We start from the raw sequence: 18,328 nt of genomic DNA on the forward strand, positions 1-18,328 counted from the left end.
ACATGCAGACTCCACACAGAAAGCGCTCCAGCAGAGAATCAAACGGGAGAACCTCTTGCTGTGAGGTATGCTACCGCTGCACCACCGCGGCTTCACAACATCAATGAAAAAAAAAAATCACAGCAACCTATGAAACAAAATTAAGACACAGGTGTGTAAAAATAGATGAAATATGGGCAATCTATGCAGAAAATATCAGCTGGACTCAATGCAAAATGCTGGCTTAATACATTTCTACATAACAAAAAAATGTTTATTAGAGAAAGACATAAGGAGAGGAAACTTGGACAAAATGATGAGCTTTAACAAAAGCTGAGAGATTACGAATGTTCCTGCATATTGTTCTCTACCACAACAGCCACATAACAGGTGAACGACTATTCTGTCACTCAAGCCTATCGTGTCACTTCTGTATACTTCCAGTTAATAATAGGCAGTATTACAAAGCCAAAGATTTATTAACAAAATGACACCAAGACTGTTAATGTTGGATGTCCTGCAGTGGAGAAAGAGATCACTGCTTGCCACATATTATTCCCATTTTCATATTTATATTTGTCTTTTCATAATTCAGAGATCTACATGCTATTTACTGGTATGATGTGAAATACCAAGGTGGGAGACAGGAAACTGTCAATGTCCATTTATATTGCACTATACTAGAGATATTGCCAGTCATTTAGTAATTATGAAAATAACCAACATTAACAATGTATTCAATATGTCAAAAATCAATTGACTTACGAGCTATTACGATATCAAGTAAAACCTTAAATTCTGTTGAAGAAAACTGTCTTTGATACATACACTTGCACATCTTGACAGGTATTCAGTGTTATTTATATTGCTGTTTACACAATTAAACATATGTTTCATATTTCTGTAAACATCTCAATAAACATGAATTCAGAAATTCATTTCCTGTTGTCGTCTGAAAGATTACATCTGTTAAAAAAAGAAAAGGTGTTCAAACAATACTTGTTTAGGTTGTATAATTTCCAAGATATGATAGCTTATAAAAGTTTAGCAAAAAAAATATAATTCTGGGTTTGCATGAATTATTAATATACTGCAGTACTTAAGGAAAGACTATGAATGCACTGAACGTTATCGCTGTAAAGAATACTTCTTACTGACAACATTGCTATTAGTACAGTTTTAATAATTTTCATCATTCACAAAATATTTACATTTGTTTATCGCATGCTTTTTCAGCTGATTTTTGAAATAATACTCTGGAATGCAAGGGTGTATGTAGGCTTTTTGATTCCACACCGCAGAGGTGTTAATATCCCTCTCTTGGCAACACACAGACAAGCAAGTTCTTGTAACAAACTAAATTTGCAAACGTATTCAGCACTATTAGAGAAAATATGTGTTTTACCACGCAAAACACAAAAATGCACTATGTACGAAGAATCCATTGCAAGCTAGATAAGAATAAGGCAATGCCTTATGTCAGGTTACATCCATTTGACTGATTTCTCCTATCTCTTACTTTGAAATTATAGCCGGTTTCCCCTGTTCATGTCTTACTAGTTATTTCACTCATTGATTAGGACTCACTGTGTGCACACAGTTTGGTGTGCACAGTGTCTCACAGATAATAAGACATGTATTTGGCAGTCTCTCTGAATCACCAACGCTTTGCACTTGGCTGCTACAGGAGCTAATTAGTACTGTGTCATGTGCTACATATCTATGAATTCTGGCCATCCTCTTATTCCGCTTTCATTTCTCTCTCTCTCCAAATCACGAAGAGGCCTGCACTCTCATCTCTCCACCACCTATATAAATTTGCAAATGCTGTCTATGCCATATGCTGTAATTCTTTACCTGTCTTCCATCCTGTCTCCCTTAGTCAAATCTTCTCTCTCTTTGTCAGTGCCATAACATAGGATACAACTCTGACAATGGCCCAGGCAACCAGAGTCCGATTAGCACCTTTGCTACTTAATGATGCTGGCAGGAGAAGATGACCATGCCCATCATGGCTGGAGCTAAAGGAGGAGAGACAATGCAGTGGAAATCCTAGACTGGGTTTTTAGCTCACCAAGCCACTAAATAGTGATAGCTCTCATCACCAAGTGCATGCGTGCACTTGTACAAGAGCAGCACTGTGAGTGCCCATGGGGAGGTGGGTAAGCTCTTCCCACTGCCCAGGGATGTGGTTAAGAAAGAACACAAACAGAATCTTTGGCAAGATGTCAGAAAGAGCACAAACTCCCGGAAGCTGCCTGAACAATGTCCCATCTGGATAACTCTCACCCTGCCGGATCTTCGGACTCCCCACCAATGGAGAAAAGATAGGCTTGAGTGCAAAGGGGAAGATTTGATGGTCAGCAGGCAGAGCGGGCAACAGTACTCACAAAAAGCTATCTAATAACTTGAAAGTATTATCAAGCGCATACATTTTTTAAGCAGTGATCCACCAGTGGAGAACCTGCTAAAATGACTTTCAACAATTAGAGGTACTGTAAAGATAAAGTCTTCAAAACCTAAATGCCACATAAAATTATAAAAAAATACATTTACATTAATAATGTTCAAGTGTTTATTGGGATTGTACTGGTCTACTTTCTATTTCTGAAAAAGAGCAACTTACTGCAACAGACATTTTTCTGAAAAAGTAATTTCAGAAATGACACTTCTAAAAAGTCAGATGATTTGTAGAAACAGAATGCATTATCACAAACTCCAGAAAGTAACGGTAACAGTTAATAAAATATATATTTAGATGATTAAGTCAAATGAGATAATTTATTATTGTTTCAGAATAAACCTGCATTCAGATACTTTTTCCTACATCAGAAACATACTACTCTGTTTTGTTAAATGGAAGACTGTCTAATAAGATACATGAAGACCACGACATCTGTGAAGACTGTCTTCCTTAAATGAATGATAAATAATAAATAAGAAAATCTGCTACTACCTAGTTGGTAATTTAAATAACATGGTATCAGACAAGTAACAGTGGTTCTTTGTCATGAAAAAAATTTGCAAACAGCACACTGGGAGGAAAATAACTGTACAGGGTTTGCTACCAGTCAAGATGCCTCCTAACACCACATGAAACACTGGTGGAAAAAAGTCTGAACAAGCAACAGAGAATGAAATTCAATTTTGAAATAAAGTGCTGTTAAAAAATTTTCTGTCTGCAAGTGCTACTAGTTTTGTTCTGAAATGCCACTCCCAGTTATATGATGCTGCTCTAAATACCTTCATTTGGTAACACAACTCAGTGGTTACAGCACACTGAACTGACGATATGTACTGGCATTTGAAGCCCACTGCCACCTACAGCACAGTTTTGAGCAGTCCCATTCAACAAGAGTATGCAAACACCAAAGTCACTTTCAGTAGTCCTGACAGCATACATGAAAGGCAATATGGTGAAGAACTATGATCACAAGAGAAACTAAAATGTCTGCCAGAATCCTCGTGGTGAAGAAACATGGCCTTTTTATCAACAATCTGACTAGGGTAAGGAAGACTATGATAACAAAGGCCTTCTCCTACTTTGTGAACTCTTTATAACTCAGCAGTGAGGACTGCAGTAAGGTGACCAGCCAGAGCCTTGAACATGATCATATTCTCCTGGTAACAAGGTTGATAAAAAGTAGTCAGCTTCCACTTTTTAGAGGGTCTCTGGCATAGAACAAATTCTGAAAGGTTTATAAACTTTGTCATCAGTAGGTGGGCCAACGTAGAAGTATGGAAACACTTTGCCAGTAAATATGACATTAAAAGAGTAAATCAAGGTCTGGGTATCGATATCATGGAAGGAAAGTTCCCCTCCACTATAATTAAGATGTACTCTGATTCTTTTGGGCTCGTGTTGCAGAGAAAGGACAGTCCCTGGTGAATCTCGAGCCTTGTACTCATGACTGTCCTTCAACACAATGGAGTAAAATCCAGTTCTAATGTCATGACCCTGCTGCTTTTTCCTGTTTATGGATTCCTCAGCCACACCTATGCCCCAGCTTAAGCAGTTGCCAACTTCAACCTCCCAAGTGTGAATTCCTGATGAAAAGCCCTCCGATCCTAAAATGCATGAGTACTGCTTAAATCGTTCAGGGTTTTGTGGAAGTGGTTTATATTCAATGCACTGCATGCTACTCAGGTCCTCCGAAACCGTAAGCCAAGGTCCAGAAGTATTGGGGTCCAGGTAGAAGGGCACTAAAGGGAAAAAAAATTAAACCAGTTAGACTGCACAACTGTGGCCTGGTACATTAATACAACTATAACATAAATGGAGCATGTTTTAAAAAGTATCAGAACCACTGGTAAGCACACTTAACCAACCAGGCTGACATCACTTTCTAATAATGCAGTTATAATGTAATTCCTCTTTACAGTAATGGGAAAGTACACTACTGGTGTCAGACACTATCATAAAAACAAATAAGTACTACTGAAAAAAATGATCACATTTCCAGTATTGAGTAATGTGATATACTGTAATCCTTGCTTAAAAAACATACATATATTCTTCTACTATACAAGTCAGTGGCAGCACTTTTAAATTATAAACATATTGTAAAATATCAGTGTGGAGCAATAATTATACTAACAAGAATATCCCACAAAGGTTAAACCAAACTTATTTTTGGGGCTCTAAAAAGCACGGCAATAATACTCCAACACACTCATTACAGAACCCAAATTACAAGTAAAAATAAAATGCGTTATTTCTTAACAAAATTCCATAAGATTAAATACATTCTACTTTAGCTCACTACATTAGATAAGTCTTGCATTTAATTTGTGAACCACAAAACAGCAGCTAGTCACTACAGCAAGTAACCTAGCTATAAGAGCATATGACATTTGTTACGAGAAACAAAACCAAGTCTAGCATGACTACACAAACCTTAATTTCACATCTCCCTGTGCTTGCTGGAGTAATTGTACCAATGCTGGTCACTTCACATCTGGCCTACATTCTCTTAGCTACCACTGTATTCATCCATAAATTTATCAAGTGGTTTGAACTTCCTCAACACATACATGCAACTCAAGCAAAGCTATGCTGCAGAATTTACTATTCATGGGTTGGCTCACAGCCAAAAATGATATTCTTCACCAAGTTCAGTCTGTGCCCAAATGTCTATTTCAGAAATTATCCCTTTGGAAAACTGATGAAGATTTTCCAATATCTCTTAGGTTCATAGGTTGGTACTGAGCTATCTGCCCGAAATATATTAGCCCAGCCAAGTTGTGCGGTATTCACCACCCCTTTAGTAGTTCCCTAGACCCTTGTACTAGCAGCTAGTACCCTTGGCCCCTCTATCTAGTAGTGCTGTTGGTGTGATCCCCGGTGTGAACTTTCTCTTACAAAAGTCTGAAAGGTTACCCTTTGGTTATTTGTTTACATTCAAGCAAAACCAGGAAAATTTTCATAAAAATTGCTCCTGCAAATGTGGAAATCACAAGAATACTCTTTCTCTGTTTATGAAGGCCAATTTGCATTCTATTTTAATCATAACTTTCATAATGTTAAAAGAAATTCCCCCTCCAACTTCTGCAATTAAAATTTCGCAATACACTGTGCCCTCCTCTTTCATGCAACATATTACAATCCACTGCCTTTTTTATTCTATCCAACTAAGTTTTCCTCTGAAATGTCGTAGCGAAAAAAACACACCAAACTGGCGCCCAAGAGAAATCAGTCCAAAGAGCGGAAAAATCCGCTACACTGTAAGTAAACAATTAGAGCTGACAACTTTCCAAAATGAGTTAGAACTGTCACTGAAGAACGATGGTTAAATCCAAATGACAGAAAGCGCAAAAAATCCCTTTAACGCAGAATTTATTAATTATACAAGTTAAGCGTTTTCAATTTTAAGGAACCTTTTTATCGTGGAAACATGGTCCATTTAGTTAAGGTACACGTAGTACTACTTAAGGCGTAATATGTTGAGTAGTAAATCTCATCCCTGGTTATGGGCATGTGTGATGATTCATTGGTTCATGGTAATTTTAAGTATCACACTATTAGTAAGCAAATGTATGCGTAGTATTTGTATGCAACTTTAGAGGATAGTTTGTTTACTAACATAATAGAAGGTTAGGTTAGGGTGCAGTACACAAAAATTTAGTACGCATTATATTACAATTGATTGTAATTAAACCAAATGAAAAACTGAACTTTAATATTATTATTATTTTTGTATTTTTACAATTGTTTTTATTTTTACTTTTATTCATGTTTATTGTTGAAGTTTTAGGTAGAAATTAATTGGTTACAATATTTCATATGTAGAAACGAATTGCTGCTTCAGTTGGTTGTTTTTAATACTATCTTGATGATGAATTGGTTAACACTTATATTTACTCATTAAGAATATAAAAGAAGCAAGATAGTTATTGTCACTGGTTCTCATTTAAAATCGCGCACTTAGTGTTGGTGCGTTATGTATTTTAAAAGAAGGGCTAGTATGCCTTTAAATTTTACTAGTAAAAAAGCCCGCGCATAGTACGCATTTTAAAAGTGGTGTTTGATTGTAATTTGTTGTACTTCTGAGGAAGCTGGAGCTGTGGCTTCAGCGAAAACGCTTAACTTGTATTATTAATAAATTCTGCGTTAAAGGGATTTTTTGCGCTTTCTGTCATTTGGATTTAACCATCGTTCTTCAGTGACAGTTCTAACTCATTTTGGAAAGTTGTCAGCTCTAATTGTTTACTTACAGTGTAGCGGATTTTTCTGCTCTTTGGACTGATTTCCCTTGGGCGCCAGTTTGGTGTGTTTTTTTCCTCTGAAATGTGCCATCTCTTGTTTCCTTCCCAATCCTCTGCCTGACCTTGTCTTTCCCAACTCTGTGCATTTCACTATCACTTTTCTTAACTCTTAGTCAACTACTACTCATCAAATCCATCCACTTTTGTAATAAAATGCATTGTACTTTAAAATATAAGCTTTTTACATAAATCCAAGTTATTGTTGAGTGTTCTGCATAACTTCAATGTAGTTTTGTCACCATATTTTACTTAGCATCTATATTATTTAAAAAAAAGTTTCAAAACTTCAAACGTGCCTTCAACGACAGCTTAATGTCAAAAAGGCCAAATTCCGAACACATGGAACAGCGATTTTTTTTTTCCCTAGGGAAAAAAAATCACTGGTCTGCAAAAAAAAAAAAAAAAAACACACACACACAAAATAAACTTACTTAAATATACCAACTCCGAGATTGCACCACAGTGTAGGAAATGGGAAAGTCCCGAAAAAATTGCTGTTCCGAGTCTTCGGAATTTGTGCTTTTCGACATTAAGCTGTTGATGAAGGCACGTTTGAAGTTTTGAAACTTCGTTTAAATAACAGGAACCCTTTTACTTATCCTTAGATGTTAAACTTTTTGAAGCTGGATAAAGGTGTATTTCTGTGTCTGGGGGTGGTAATGTATGTGTGTATTATACATGCATATATATCTCGAGGTTGCACTCTGGACGGTGCAGCAGTAGAGAAGTGCTTGGTCTGTTGCTGCTTCATCAATCCTGTACCACTGAGGCACAATCTGTCATGTGCACAGGTAGTATTATTATTTACTTGCACCCATGCCTGTAGGGCCTATACCAGTGCCCAATTCCTGTAATTCAATGGGTTGTGATGTGAAGGTTCGACTTCAAGTTCTGTTCCAATTAACTGCAACTCAATAAAGCCAAATATCTGCAAGTAAAGAGGAAACCTAGTTGTCCAATCCACCAGAGTGATCTGTAGTAGACTAAATGGTGTGCCAGTGCAGGACACTATGTGGGCCAGATGTCTCACCCACTCAAATAGAGAACCTCGCTCATCTGAGTGACATTAACTGCAAATGAAACAGAATTAATTATAAAAAGAGACTACTGTTTAAATCTCTGCCAGTTTTGCATCCATTGGTATTGCTGGATATACTAATTCATAAAAATATGATCTTTGAACTGAAAAGAGGTGCAACAGATTGTTAAGCTTAGGACTGTGCTACATACATACAAACATTTCAAGCAAGGGTATTAATGCCCTAACTTGCCAATATATCAACACACTTGTTCCCATAATAAGTGTCCAGGCTGTTCATAAATATATCTAAACTAGTACTTACTTTAATCTGTTCCATGCATCAGCTACTCTGCCAGAGAACCAATTAGTACACTTCTCATTCCTATACAATCTTCATCTACATAGGCTGTCTGATGATTCTCTACTACTTTTTGATAAGCCCAAACATTCCTAGAAGTAGTAGTCTCTAAATGCCCTATATACTTGAATAAGATCCCTCGTAGATATCCGAAAGAGACACTGTACAAGTTCAGATACTTCAGTCTTTCATAATCGCTTAAATTTGTACCTCCATGGATGCTCTTACTTCATCATTTTTGATTTCCTACACTTTATAAATCTTTTTATACAACCTATATAGTTCTATAAAAAGAAGTTATGTACTCACCATAACGTTCCATGTGAGTTGTTCCATCTCGCCTTCATTCTTCACTGATGGGTTCGGAGCCAATTCTCGGCTCTGACATGGCCGACTAGCAAGCTCAGTTTTCCAATAGCTCGAGACCTAGCCGCTTGTCCCACAATGCACTGCTGGAATTACCTCCAGTGCATGGCAGTAGTGGTGGCTCACCTGAGAGGCAAGAGGATACATGTGTTCCCATACCTGAACGACTGACTCGTATCCGCCCCGACCAGGCATCACTTACTCCAATCAAGTGATTATGTTCTTCAACTCTGCTCCTCTCTGGGCATTACCATAAATTACGAGAAATCTGTGATAGAACCATCGCAATCCTTAAGGTTCCCAGGAGCAGAAACAGATACGACCACTGAGATAGCAGGTTTACCTTCATATCGATCACACATGATCGACCTGCCACTTAATCGAACCATTTATGCTAACCGAAACTATGAAAATTTTTAAATGTCAAAATTGTGTTGAATTTCGACATTTCCGGCCGCACCACACCTCCACACCAGTGCTACCATGGGTCAAAAAGGGGCAAGGTTTTGCCGTTCACTTATGTGGAATACGACGTTGGAGAGGTTCACACTTCGGTATTCGCAGAAGCTGTTTTGCCCATACTGGGATCGACGATACAAAGGTAAACTGAGATACCAAGACTTTCTCGAAACAGAGTACATGATCTCAGTTATCTCATCAGAACACTCATAAAAATAAGTCCAAAGCCACTGCAAAACTGGTTCTACAAGTACTAGGGAAAATGACTGCTTCCATCATACTAGTTCCTCTAGCTCGCCTCCATATGAGAGTACTCCAATGGATGCCATTTGCTCAGTGGTCTGTTCGATCTTGGAACTTCCTATGTCTCACAAGATAAAGATAATAGAGGCCTGCAAGAAACATCTCCAGTGGTGGCTCCACTCACACTCAGTTCTTCAGGGCTGCTCCTTTATTCCCCCACAACCTCTAGCCATGGTGACAACGGACGCTTCCCAGATGGGGTGGGAGTGGGGGGGGGGGCATTTTCTAGGGAAGACAGTTCAAGGCATCTTGCAAGACCATGAGGCTCACCTGCATATAAATGTCCTAGAGATGAGAGCGGTGCTTTTAGCATTGCAAGCATTTCAGGACTCTCTTCCTACAGGGACAATTGCAATCCAGACCGACAACATGTCGGTATTATGGTACATCAACAAACAAGGGGGAACCAGATCATACCCACTTTGTCGAGAAGCTCTCAGGGTCTGGCACTGGACAATAGCCTCCAACTGCTTTCTAATAGCAATGCATATCCCAGGGAGATCCAACTTGATTGCAGTCAAATTGATCAGAGCCATCTTATGGCCACACGAGTGGTCCCCAAGTCAGAATGCAGCAGATGTGATATTCCGCAAATTGGGCCAGCCTTGCTGCGACCTTTTTGATCACCTGACAATGCCAAATGCAGCAACTACTTCACCCTAATCCCTCCAATGAGGGAGTCACCAAGGGATGCACTTGTTCACGACTGGCCCATGGGACTTCTTTATGCGTTTCCCCCGATTCCTTTAATCCCAAATTTACTACAGAGAAAGCAGGTTTGTTGGAGACTACCATTATCCTAATTTCCCCTGCTGGCCTCTTCAAATCTGGTTTCCATTTCTTCAGCCTCATCTCCGGGACGAACCCTGGATTCTTGACCTGGTTCCAGATCTTCTGACACACACATCAAGGATGGTTCATCCCAACCTACACAATTTTTGAGACTGACAGCTTGGCTGCTTCAGTTCTCTTAATTGCCAGGTTTCCATCCCTGCCCTCTCCAGTCAAGCATATAATTTTATCATCTCATAAATTGTCTACTCGAAAACTTTACAGAAGCAAATGAAAGAAATTTGTTATATGGGCAAACAGTAAAGACATAGATCCCTTTACAGCACTAGTTCATTTTATCCTTCAATTTTTGGCAGAGATCTTCAATGATGGAGCAGCGGCAACTTCAGTGAAAGTTCAACTAGCTGCGATCTCTAATTTTCCTATAGGAGATAATGATTGTCTTATCATGGCACATAGACTTTGCTAAGCCTTTTTAAAAGGCACTGTCAATGATAAGCCCCCCCCCCTTAAACATCCAACACCTCCTTGGGATCTAAATTTCATTGCGAGTAATATACGTCCTCCATTTGAACCTTCTGCCACTTGAGATATGAAATATCTCTCAAGAAAAACTCTGTTATTAGTGGCAATTACTTCTGCTAGAAGGGTATCTGAATAACAAGCTTTGTCCATAAACCCCCCCACATCTAACCTTTCACAAAGATAGGGTGGTGGTGTACACCAATCCATCTTTCCTACCCAAGCTGGTTACAGAAAATACCCTAAACCATTCTACTGATGTTCCGGTTTTCTTCCCCAGCTTTCAAAATAAAGGAGAGTATTCTTTGCACTTACTTGATGTTCATAGACAATTACGTTTTTTTTTTTGCACACAACTTCAGAATTCAGAAAATCAGACCAACTTTTTGTTTCATTCTCAGATACAAGGAAAGGCTACTCAGTTTCTATGGTCACATTATCCAAATGGCTAAAACCTTGTATATCCTATATTTACAATTCTAATAACAAGACCCTTCCAAATGGTGGTAAAGCCCACTCAACTAGATCTGTTGCCGCCTCTGCAGCTTTCCAGGCTGGAGTACCTCTGGATAATATCTGTGCAGCAGCTACTTGGTTCAGCCCTCATACTTTCATCACTGATTATAAAGTAGATTTGGCCTCCAGGAGTAGAGCAGCCTTTGGTTCTATGGTTCTGAAGAATATTCTCCCTTGAGTTCTGCTGCTGGGAACGCGGTCCCACAAGTGAGAATAAAGGTGAGATTGACATCATCACATAAAGAAGCTATGTTCTTACTATAACGTCATATGTGGGTTGCCCATCTCCTGTTTTATTTTCACAACCCTCCCTCCTCCCCCTGCCTAGACTCCTAGCACACTAGTAGCATATAAGATAACAATAGGGATATATAGCCTCAGGGAATATTTTTCTCTCACTTCATTTCTATTTTCATGGGAGCAGGTACATACATCTATATATTTCCATACATCTCCAAATAGTTACCATGCAACTCTTCTTTATACACCTTTGGGGGCAAGCAAGACCTGAGATAATCAAGGGAAGGTATTATGGGCAAAAATGAAGCTCACAAACTTTGCTGATGGCCTCGAGTTGGAATACTGGCTGAGACGGATCTGACCCCACAAGTGAGAATAAAGGATGAGCTGGACAACACACATGGAACATTACGGTAAGAACATAACTTATTTTTATCCGGCATCTACCAATCCCCATGGCTGCTGGTTAACTGTGAGTTTACTGTATTAGCATATTATTCTCCTGTGCCCAAATGGTCAATTTAGTCAAGTTATTTTGCAGACATGCCTTACCTGTAACACATGTAATCAGTTTACCCAATTTCAGGTTGTCTGCATACAGACAGTAGAACATCTCTGATGAAAAAGTTAGGTCTGAAAAATACAATCTAAACAAGTAAAGGCCTAGGATAGAGCCCCGTGGGACACCCTGACTGTAACCAAGGATTACATCTGTCCAGTTGCTGTCTGATACTTGCCATGTCCTATCTGTAAGGCATGCAGCTATCCATCTTATCAAGAGTACATCAATAACTAGTTGAATTAATTTATTGATCAGTGTTTTGTGTATGACCCTCCAAATGTTGAAGTTAAATCTATATAACTTACATCACAATTTTTCATTCATAGCTATTATATTGTTATAGAAAGTACAGTTGTGCACATTTACCATAAATGTAGATGTTCGACTGTATTCACTGTTGCAGTCATTACATTTAGGTTATCTGCTTGCAGTAGCCTCAGTCGGCCTGATTATCAAAGTCTTGGGTCCTGCGTCAGTTGCGGTCTCATCTTCCATGACATCAGGTGTATAAAGCATGCAGCCGACGCCGTTACATCAGTTTTTCCTTGCCCATGATGTCAGGTGCCCTCCTAATGGGAAGCAATTAAATAAATACATATATACAAGGTTATACTTTCAACAAAAAAGCAAATACACCGAAAAGCTTTTAAGCATAGTAAAAAGGGATAGAGGTATAGCCAAAAGAAGTCAGGGGGCTGGAGGGAGGATAACCAGGACTGCAACAGTGAATACACTAACATCTACATTTATGGTAAGTGTACACAACTGTACTATGTTCTTCGTGTTTCACTGTTGCAGTCATCACATTTGGGTAGATTCCCAAAGCTAAGGATGGGAGGAGGAATTTAGATAGCATTAGGACCAGCTATAAGGCCCTGCAAGACTGCAGTGGCAAAATGAGCTCTGGATTTAGAGAAAATTGGCAAATGATAATGCTTGGTGAAAGTATGTAGAGAACTCCAGGTAGCAGCTTCTAGGATGTCTCAGGTAGGGACCCCTCTGAGAAAGGCTGTAGAGGTAGAAGCAGCCCTGGTTGAATGGGGTCTAATCCCCTGTGGGATAGGTTTTCCATGGTGCTTACAGCAGAAATGATTGCAATGGCCTATCCATTTAGAAATGTTTTTTTTTTTGTTAAATGGCCTTCCCCTCTGCCCCTGCAGCAAATGCCACCAGCAGTTGTTCAGATTTCCTTTGAGGTTTAGTCCTGTCCAAGTAAAATCTAAGTTGTCTGTGCACATCTAAGGAGTGCAGTATTCGTTCTCCTTTGTTCTGTGGATTAGAAAAGAAGGTTGGCAAATGAATGGACTGATTAAGAGCCACACTAGATACCACCTTGGGCATGAAAGAGGGGTTAGTCCTGAGGGACACCCTGTCCGCATGAAAGATGATGAAAGGCTCCACTGTCATAAGGGCCTGTAATTCAGATACTCTTCTTGCTGAAGTGATTGCTAAAAGGAAAGCTGTTTTCCAAGAAAGGAATTTTATCTCTGCAGTTGCAGCTGGCTCAAAAGGAGGAAGAGTGAGTTTTTCCAATACAAAATTAAGGTCCCAGGCTGGAGTTTGGGCTCTCCTGGGTGGTCTTAAGTTTTTGGCCCCTCTGAGGAACTGCTTGAGCAGTGGGTGAGAAAAGTGGGGTGGTTCTGTGTTGTAATGAGCTGAAATGGCTGAGGCGTGAATTTGGATAGAGGAAAAGGAAAGGCCCTTGTGAAGCACCTCAGTTATGTATTGAAGAATCTGAGGTAAAATGGGTGCTGCTGTGGCCATCCCTCGAGTTTGGTTCCAGGCACAGAATCTTTTCCATTTTTCAGCATAGGATTTTCTAGTACTAGGCCTCCTTGCCTCCAAAATGACACCCAACACTTGTTTACTGAGGGATGGTAACGGAGAGATAAGGTAATTAGCCAGGCTGCCAGGTTCAGGGTTTGTAGCTGGGGGTGCAGAATCTGGCTCTCCTGCTGAGACAGCAGGGTAGGGGTCTGAGGTAGGTGCCATGGGGCCAGCTGTGACACACTGCGTAAGAGGGGGTACCAATGTTAACGTAGTCAGTCTGGTGCAATCAGAATCATCCTTGGTTTGTCTTGTTTGATCTTTAGTAGTACTTTGGAGAGGAGAGGCAGAGGAGGAAAGGCATAAATTGATAGATTTTTCCAGCTGAAGGACAGAGCATCCACTTTCCAAGCTTGTTTGTGGGGAGTCCTTGTGCAGAATTTGTCCAATTGGTAGTTCTGGAGGGAGGCAAATAGGTCTATATCTGGGATCCCCCATTTGTTAATCAACATGTTGAAAATCCTTGGTTCCAGTTTCCACTCATGTGGGTCCATGAGATTTCTGCTTAGTTTGTCTGCCAGTGTATTTAGTTTTCCTGACAGGAATGGAGCCTGTAGATGAACTTGGTAGCTCAAGGCTGTGTTCGACAGAGCCATGGCTAGTCTGCAGAGGGGTAAAAATGGATACCCCCTTGCTTGTTTATGTACCACATAACAGTGGTTTTGTCTGTCTTTACTATTAATTGCCCTGGAAGAATATGGTCCTTGAAGGCTGTCAGAGAATTCTGTACAGCTAATATTTCTTTTTGATTGATATGTAGGTGCATTTGACTTCGGTTCCATTTGCCATGAATGCACTTCCCTGCCAGGTGAGCCCCCCCCCCCCCATGCATAGTCTGATGAGTCTGTTAGGGTTTGGGCAGCAGGGGGGAAGAGTGAATGGTAGTCCCTTGTTTTGGTGGCAGGCCTCTGTCCACCAAAGGAATTCTAAACCATAGGCAAGGTATGATAGGAATCATTGCTTCTAGATCCTCAGAATGTTGACACCATAGGCTTTTTAGATACCACTGTAGTTTCCTCATATGCAGTCTTGCATATGGAATTAGTAGAATGCACGAGGCCATGAACCCAAAGGCTTGCAGTATTTGCCTTACAGATAGCAGTTTTTTTGTGGCCACTAGTTTGAAGTAAGTTGTCAAATTAATTTGTTTTTCTGGCGTGAGGAAAGCCATCTGGGAAGTTGTGTTCAAGCTTGCTCCCAGGAATATAATTTGTTGACAGGGTACCAGCTGTGATTTCTTTTTGTTTATGGTGTACCCCAGACAAGTTAACACCTTTTGTACAAATGCCAGATGATTCAGAAGTATGTCCTGGCTTTCTGCAGAAATTAGACAATCGTCCAAGTAAGGGTATATTTGAATATTTCTTTGCCTGCAAAATGCAATGACTGGAGCTAGGCACTTTGTGAATACCCTGGGCGCAGTAGATAAGCCAAAGGGCAGTGCAGAGAACTGATAATGCATGCAGCCTGCTTTGAAGCGTAGGAATTTTCTGCAAGATTCCCTGATTGGGATGTGCAGGTAGGCTTCCTTTAACTCCAGTGTTGCCAACCAGGCATCTTTGCCTATCATGGGAAGCAACTGTTGAAGAGTTAGCATCTTGAATTTTGGGATCACCAAAAAGGAGTTTAGGATAGACGGGTCCAGGATAGGATGCCATGAGTTGCCTTTGCTGGGTACCAGGAAAAGTCTTAAGTAGAAACCTTGTCCCTTTTCCTCTTCTGGTACAGTCTGAATAGCCTTTAATCTTAAGAGAGAAAGTACTTGTTTTTGAGCCTATGTCCACTGATTTGGGGGTAGATCTGGCCAACTGTTTGGGGTTAGTAACGTGTGGAAGTGAAATCTGTATCCTTGGGAAACTATGTTTAAAACCCATTTGTCCTGGGTAATGAGTTCCCAGTTTTTTGCTTGCAGAGCAATCTTTCCCCCTAAAGGAGCAGTCAGTTGAGAAGTGCTTGGAAGATTTAAAGTTAAATCATTGAGACAGCTTACCAAAGGGGGGGTCTTACTACTCCCTGATTTGGAAGTGGGAGCCCCCTACTGCTTAGTCCTGTGCGTACCCTGGGACTGAAGGCTGGGTGTTCTGCTGGTTCTGGGTTTGAAATGAGAAGGCCTGGAAGAGGCAGGAAAGGACCAATTTTTTGAGGGCCAACGCCTACTAAATCTAGGAGGCTGCACTTGTAAGAAATATTTAACAGTTTGCATAGATTTAGCTTTTCCCTCCATCTTTTTAAGAACTTCTGCTCTGTCGCCAAACAGGCAGTCCTGATTTAAGGGAGCATCCAGCAATTTCGTTTTAACATGATCTGGCAAAGATTGCTCCGTAAGCCAAGCATGCCTTCTAAGTACAGACCCAGTAGCAGCCCTGCAAGATGCTAGTGAATCAAAACCACATTGCAGAGTATGTTTTCCAACCTGTTCAGCAGAATGCATTAAATCCTGTAAATCCTTATTTTCAGCACAATCAGGCATCAATATCATTTTCTGTTTAAGCAATCCAATAATATGCTACTGATACTTTTAACATATGAAACTGGCAATTTAAGGCCCTGATGGCCAAGGTTGTAGAGGTGTATACCTTCTTACCCCATCTACCCAGGGCCCTGGAATCTCTATTAGAGGGGGTAGGATTTTTGGCAGTAGTAGTTTAATGCCCTTGGGTCCCTGTGAAATGGTCTCAGGATCCGCAGTAGGATTTTTGAAAAGGAACTTGTGAGAATCAGGAACCCTGTAATATCTATCAGGTTTTCTGGGAGCAGGAGGTAAAGAGTCAGGGGCCAAGCTAGATTCTGAAAAGGCATCATCAACAATGTCTAGCACAGGAGGGACAGCTAAAGGCCTGTGTTGGGGCAGGAGTAAGAAGTCTCTAAGCCTCTTTTTAGAATCAGAGTAATCCTGACTTTCTCAGTGAAAATGCTCCCTAAGAGTATGCAAGGTTTCACCAAAAGAAAAATCCTCTGGGGGAGAAGCAGAGGGAATAGAGTCCTCTGCATCAGAATCCTCATAGGTAGATAAGGGTAAATCCTGGTCATCAGAGGAGACAGAAATTTCAGAATCCTGGTCAGAAGCATCATAAGCAAATTCAATCCTAGGTCTCAGAGGGAAGGTTGGCTTCCCCTGATTAAAATAATAAGGTCTTCAGCCATTCTTATCATTTATTTTTTAGGCATAGAGGCCTGACCATGAGGTCTGGGCGTCGGTTTCCTAGGCATGGTTCGAGTTTTAGGCCTAGAAGACAAAGATGGCGTCGGTTTAATAGGAAAGTCAGTAGGCCTGAATACGCCCCCAGAAGCCGGTGCCTGCACAGTGGCTCTGAACCCATCCAAGGTAGAGACATTTGCAGTTCCACAGCTGAAGCATCTTGCGGCATACCAGACTCCAAATGGGTCTCAGTAGAGGCCTGCGAATCTGACGTAGTGGGTATCAGGGGCTGTAAAAGCACCTCACTGAGTACCGGTGAACTGGCGACTAGCTTAGGAAAAGCGTCATCAGCAGCTTTGGACCTAGGCGGCCTGTCTCTGTCTTTATTTTTGCATTTTTTCGGAATATCGGTAGTCGGGTGGCTTACCGAAGACATATCTGGATAACTAAACAGAGAACCAAAATATTTAGAAGCGAAAATGTACCGACGACGAATAGTTCGTGGTTTACATAAGGCACAAAACCGACAGCGAGGTACGTCGTGTTCAGGGCCTAGGCAAGGAATACAGTATGAATGAAAATCTTTATGAGGTATTTGCTTTCCACAAGAAATACAATTATTGACTTTTACTGACATCGGTTTAGAGCAAGAAAAAGTTTCCCCAACAGGGTACTTAGCTTTAGTTGAAGACTTCGGTTCTGAAACTCGAAAACGAAAATTTCAGGAGTTGGCCGGCCGGCACTTGCGAAAGTACAGTTTTGTACCTACCATAAATGTAGATGTTCGAGTGCTAATACAGCTGCAGTCATAACAGATGGGTTCTCCTGCCGCCAGGCGGGTCCTCGGTCGGCCGAATTCCAAAGTCTAGGTCCGGCGTCGGTTGTCGTCCCTTCTTCCCTGACGTCAGTGCGACAGGGGTATAAAAGAACCAGCTGACGCCATTTTCCTCAGTTTTTCTTGCCCCAGATGTCAGGTGCCCCCAGAAGGAAGGCAATACATAAATTTGTGTAATAAAGCAATGCCATATAATCAAAATACAGTAGTTGCAAGCAAATACACCATAAATGAATACCCCAATCAGGTTGTATGAGGAGGTGTCAGCCAATAGGCCTGTCCCAAGAGGGGAAGGAGGGAGGGAAACCTGGACTGCAGCTGTATTAGCACTCGAACATCTATATTTATGGTAGGTACAAAACTGTACTATGTTCATCGTGCATACAGCTGCAGTCATAACAGATGGGTAGAATCCCAAAGCTAAGAAAGGGGTGTTAGGCACTAGGTGGAACTAGGAGGAGCCAGGATGCCCTGCAAGACTGCAGTGGCAAAGCCTGCTCTAGTTTTGGAGTATAATGGTAGGTGGTAGTGCTTGGAGAAGGTATGCACAGAACTCCAAGTGGCTGCTTCCAAAATATCTTTGGTAGGAACTCCTCTGAGGAAAGCTGCAGAGGTAGCTGTGGCCCTTGTGGAGTGAGATCTGA

At 40.7% G+C, this 18,328-nt stretch overlaps 1 protein-coding gene across 1 annotated transcript in view; it reads right to left on the bottom strand.

Moving 5' to 3' along the window:
• Positions 1 to 1,141: 1,141 nt before the first annotated feature.
• The window catches only part of LOC122793575 (E3 ubiquitin-protein ligase TRIM35-like), a 623,883-nt gene continuing 606,696 nt past the window's right edge, over positions 1,142 to 18,328 (bottom strand). The window contains exon 6 of the mRNA XM_044061741.1: positions 1,142 to 4,182. Within this exon, the coding sequence (XP_043917676.1) occupies positions 3,641 to 4,182 (542 nt within the window). The 3' untranslated portion in view covers positions 1,142 to 3,640. The remainder of the gene's footprint in view (positions 4,183 to 18,328) is intronic.

Source organism: Protopterus annectens, chromosome 2.part0, assembly GCF_019279795.1.
Source record: "Protopterus annectens isolate FY-2018-M chromosome 2.part0, PAN1.0, whole genome shotgun sequence".
Taxonomy (NCBI): domain Eukaryota; kingdom Metazoa; phylum Chordata; order Ceratodontiformes; family Protopteridae; genus Protopterus; species Protopterus annectens.